The sequence below is a fragment of the Nematostella vectensis genome, chromosome 10 (assembly GCF_932526225.1).
Source record: "Nematostella vectensis chromosome 10, jaNemVect1.1, whole genome shotgun sequence".
Classification (NCBI taxonomy): Eukaryota; Metazoa; Cnidaria; class Anthozoa; order Actiniaria; family Edwardsiidae; genus Nematostella; species Nematostella vectensis.
This window is the reverse complement of record NC_064043.1, coordinates 646,920-652,185: the sequence shown is the minus strand read 5'-3', so window position 1 is coordinate 652,185 and position 5,266 is coordinate 646,920. Positions and strand designations below refer to the sequence as shown.

General features: G+C 44.5%; 1 protein-coding gene across 1 annotated transcript; it reads left to right on the top strand.

Moving 5' to 3' along the window:
- Window positions 1-879: 879 nt before the first annotated feature.
- LOC116617328 lies at window positions 880-4,150 on the top strand. Its single transcript, XM_048733478.1, has 2 exons — window positions 880-3,509; window positions 3,736-4,150. The coding sequence occupies exons 1-2, from the start codon at window positions 880-882 to the stop codon at window positions 4,148-4,150; spliced, it is 3,045 nt and encodes a 1,014-aa protein (XP_048589435.1).
- Window positions 4,151-5,266: the final 1,116 nt, after the last annotated feature.

Genomic DNA, 5,266 nt, shown 5'->3' with positions numbered 1-5,266 from the left:
ATTATTTAATAAGGTATTGACAGCTTTTAAAAAGTTCAACTGTTTGTAGACACTTCAAAGCCTACAATAAACACTGACTCCAGACATGCGCAGTACTATGCTGCTGCCCCTTTAAAGTAAAATACAGCTTTACTTAGTCAGCGTAGACAATATTGCGGATTTTGTCAATATTCTAATATGAATATGTCAATATTCTCCCCCCTTACGTCTTTATTTCTATTTATTTTATGCTTTTCACATGATACCAAAACAGCGTCTTTTTTCTTCGCTAATTTGATGTCATGTACACAATAAAAGAGATGCGCCCGTGCGCATGGCGAGTCCCCAAGGGACCCAAGACGCCCAAATAGACCTCTATTTTTTGTCATCCACAATCTCGGCGAGCTGTGCGTGGCGTAACCGTATTACAGGCCTGGGATCCTGGTTATTGTCCTCCCCATTAATGCGCGGGTTGGGATAACCTTGCAAGAGTGTTGTACAGCATATTCGCTCGGAAATATGGGTGCTTGGGGCCTTTGGGTTCTTTACAGCCTTCCGTAAAAGCCTTGTGCTGCCATACCGATTGGGTAATCCGTATGTATGGTTTCCGTTTTGTTCTTCAGACCGGGTTCGATCCCAGGCCAATGGGCTTTTTTTTATTCGTTTTCTTTCTTTGTGCTTGTAGTATTTATGTATGTTAAGAACCTTGAACATTACGTGTTGGGCTGCCTGTGTTATGTTTATTGTTGTACAGCGGTTTTACCCCATAGAATCTCTAGGGGCAGCCATCTTGCTTAGTTTTCGGTTTAGTTTTACAAGCTGTAGATTTATGTTGATTAAAGCCTCAGTTTAGAGGCATACCTTCTACTACAATTTAATCAACATATTTTCTGAAGTCCCATGGATAAAGTACTGCGTCCTGAACGCCTAGAAACCGATCCAAATAGCAGCACGGCCCAGAAGGAATGGCTCCATTGGAAAAGGACCTTCGAGAATTTCGTACAAGTTCTACCTCAGACGGGCTTGGACAAGTTGACCGTTTTAACTAACTTTGTTTCTCCAACACTCTTCCAACACATCGAAGATTGTACGGAATACGATGCAGCAATTGAGGCGCTACAAGCCCTTTATGTTAGACCACGGAATGAGATCTTCGCTCGCCATCTACTTGCAACGAGACGCCAGCAACCATCGGAAAGCTTAGATGAGTACTTGCAAGCTCTGAAAACACTGAGTAAGGACTGTGATTTTAAGAGTGTAACCGCAGCGCAGTACAGCGAAGAGAACATACGGGATGCGTTTATTACAGGTCTGCAATCCAACACAATCAGGCAACGATTGTTGGAGAACAAAACACTTGATCTAAAGACCATGTTTGACCAGGCTCGAGCTCTGGAGTCAGCTATGAGGAGTTCAGAATCATATGGAGCACCACAGATACCTATAAATGCAGCACTACCTTGTAACAGCACCTCATTGTCAGCAGAACAGCCTGACGAGTCTACTGTAGCTACAATGAAACCCGATAAAGCTACTTGCTTTTTCTGTGGAAACAAGAAACACCCTCGACCGAAGTGTCCTGCCCTGGAGGCTATTTGCAACAAGTGTCAAAAGAAAGGCCATTTTGCTAAAGTTTGTAAAGGAAAGGCGGTTCCAAAAGAAAGAGTTTCGGCAGCAACTTGGTCCCCGATACTCGCCACATTGACAGCTAACCCACCAGAATCCCTCTCTAAATCATGTGGTGTCGTCAATATCCAAGGATTGCAAGTCAAGGCCCTGTTTGACAGTGGGAGTAGTGGAAGCTATATCCATCCCAGTCTAGTAGAGCAAGCAAGTCTGACAGTCCAGCCCTCATCTAGTACCGTATCCATGGCAACCTCCTCGACAGGCGCCATCAAGGTTAGTGGTACTTGCACAGTTGATCTTACCTACCAAGGACGGAGATATGAAGGCCTCAAGTTTTCTGTACTCCCTGGGCTATGTGCAGACCTGATATTAGGAGTAGACTTTCAGTCAAAGCACGAAAGTGTCATTTTCCAGTACAAGGGCTCCGAACCGCCCCTCTCCGTCTGTAGCTTCAGCACTCTGAATGTAGACCCGCCTGAGCCATTTGCAAACCTGACAGCAGACTGTCATCCTATTGCCACAAAGTCACGCCGCTACAGCCAAGAAGATTCCACGTTCATTGATGAAGAAGTTAAGAGGCTGCTTAATGAAGGAATCATTGAGCCCAGTCGCTCTCCATGGCGAGCACAAGTTGTAGTAACCAAGGATGAGAATCACAAGAAGAGGCTAGTAATTGATTACTCACAGACCATCAACAGGTTTACCCTCCTCGACGCATTCCCATTACCACGAATAACCGACTTGGTTAACCAGATCGCCCAGTACAAAGTCTTCAGCACTATAGATCTACGCAGTGCTTATCATCAGATCCCTCTCAAAGATGAGGATAAACCGTACACAGCATTCGAAGCTAGAGGTAACCTGTATCAGTTTAGCCGACTCCCATTCGGCGTCACCAACGGGTTGGCCTGCTTCCAGAGAGAGATGACTAAGTTTGTGGAAGAGAACAATCTCAAGGCGGTCTTCCCTTATCTCGACAACATCACAATCTGTGGGAAAGACCAAGAAGAGCATGATTCCAACCTTCAGAGTTTCCTTGAAGCTGCTAAGCGCAAGAACATCTGCTATAACAACGACAAGAGCATCTTCTCCACCAGGCGTCTTCCTATCCTTGGATATGTGGTTGAGGAAGGGAATATCAGTCCAGACCCAGAACGTCTACGCCCTTTGCGAGAGCTACCCGTTCCAAGTGACTCAAAGTCTCTGAACAGATGCCTCGGATTGTTTTCCTACTACTCACAATGGATACCCGCATACTCGGATCGAATCAAGCCAATAACCTCCTGCAAGGTTTTTCCATTACCCGAGCCCGCTGTCGCGGCCTTTGAGAGTATCAAGAAGACGGTGGAGGAAGCTTTTGTTAGTGCAATCGATGAAAGCATTCCATTTGAAGTTGAGACGGATGCTTCAGAGGTGGCATTAGCTGCCACTCTCAGCCAAAATGGGAGGCCAGTTGCATTCTTCTCAAGAGCCTTACAGGGCAGCGAGCTCAAGCACGCCTCAGTTGAGAAAGAGGCACAAGCGATTGTAGAAGCTGTCCGACACTGGAGGCACTTCCTAACAGGGAGGCACTTCACTCTTAAAACAGACCAGAAATCAGTATCTTACATGTTTGACCAGTGCCACAAAGGGAAGATCAAGAATGATAAGATCATGCGGTGGAAGATCGAACTCTCCTGCTATAGTTTCGATATCATTTACCGTCCTGGTAAAGAGAACATTCCACCCGACACTCTGTCCAGAGCTACTTGCGCCACGTTGAGTGAAGATCCCCTCTACCAGCTCCACGAGTCACTCTGTCATCCAGGGGTCACCCGACTCAACCACTTCGTACGCACCAAGAACCTCCCTTATTCCCTTGAGGAGATCAAGAGCATGTCTAGGGGAGATCAAGGGGATGTTCGGTATGCCAGCCACAAGCAGGACAACTGCTTACAATCCCGAAGGCAATGGGCAAGTGGAGAGGTATAATGGAGTGGTATGGAAGGCAATTTCAGCATCCCTGAAGTCTAAGAATCTGCCAGTAAAGCGCTGGCAAGAAGTCCTCCCTGATGTTCTACACTCCATTCGTTCTCTGTTGTGCACGGCTACCAATGAGACACCCCATGAGCGATTCTTCGGTTTTCCCAGGCGATCCTCTTCCGGATCTTCCATCCCAACATGGATGAGTGAGCCTGGACCGGTCCTACTCAAGCGTCACGTCCGTGCAAGCAAGACAGATCCGTTAGTTGATGAGGTGGAATTGCTTCAGGCGAATCCTCACTACGCCCATGTGCGCTATCCAGACGGCCGAGAAACAACAGTCTCTACCAAGCATCTTGCCCCCAAAGGTGAAGTACCAACAATGTACCCACTCCCTCAAGTTAAGCCTACTGTTCCAGGTGAGCATCACCCTGCTACTGGTAGTTCCCCACCTTCCTCGGAGATAGAAGTGGAGATAGGTGTGGGCGAAGAAGTGCCACAGGTCAGTACAGGTCTTGATGGGCAGCCTCCCTTGCGACGTTCGGAGAGGACCCGACGTCCAGTGGACAGACTTAACCTCTAACCGAGGGGTGAATGTAGTATTTATGTTACGTTAAGAACCTTAAACATTGAATGCCCCCGTGCTCAGACTTAACCTCTAACAGAGGGATGAATTTAGTATTTATGTATGTTAAGAACCTTGAACATTACGTGTTGGGCTGCCTGTGTTATGTTTATTGTTGTACAGCGGTTTTACCCCATAGAATCTCTAGGGGCAGCCATCTTGCTTAGTTTTCGGTTTAGTTTTACAAGCTGTAGATTTATGTTGATTAAAGCCTCAGTTTAGAGGCATACCTTCTACTACAGAGCTTGACCCCCCTAATCCTGATTGGTTTTGCGCAAAAATAATAAAAAAAAGTGAGTTTGCAAAATAAGCTTGATTATATGTATTCAATTTGTTCATGGGAAGTTAACAAAAACACAAAGCAAAGAGTTTGAGGAAGTAAAAAAGTATGTGAACTTTAATGTTCTATTTGAAGGGGCGCATTTTGTACAGGGAAGCATACATAGAATGCTTAACTGGTGGAGAGGGAAGAGGTAACAGTTTATTGAGCATAATGTCAACAATAGCAGGGGGAAGGGAGGGGCACTCTCTTCATACAATATTGCAGTTGTTACCTATTATTAAATAAGTTTGTAAGATATATTTGTTTATTAAGCAAGGTCTATTTCTGAGACAAGCAAACTCAAGTAAGGCTGTTGAAATAACAGGTGAGTGTTAAAAGAAAAACATTTATCTGATTAGAAAACTACTGTAGATTCCTTTGCACCAAAATAAGAACAAACTTCATTTTGTTTGTTATTTATGAGGAACGAGATGAGCTCTACAAAGCCATAAAGAAATATGTATTGCTCATCTAAATTATACAAGTAAATGATAATATTAAAAAAGAACTACTGTAAGTAATTAGAGTTGTTTTCATTAAACCGTGAAACAAAGTGTGATAGTTAAACGGTAATAGTTAGTAAAACACAAAAAAGAACAATAGAATCAGATCACAACAAAGTGTAATACGCTAAAGCGTAGTTCACGGGTTAATGAAGGTTTTGACATTTCAACTTTACATCCACATGAAAGTAATGCCTAATATCGAGTGCCCTACAGTAAGTGTTTTGCAGTCAAGTTGTTTTCTGTTAG

Coding starts and splice junctions, on each gene's coding strand:
- LOC116617328 (XM_048733478.1), top strand. CDS start 880: ATGGATAAAGTACTGCGTCCTGAACGCCTAGAAACCGATCCAAATAGC. Junction 3,510..3,735: donor GGAGATCAAGGGGATGTTCG/GTATGCCAGCCA, acceptor CGGTTTTCCCAG/GCGATCCTCTTCCGGATCTT.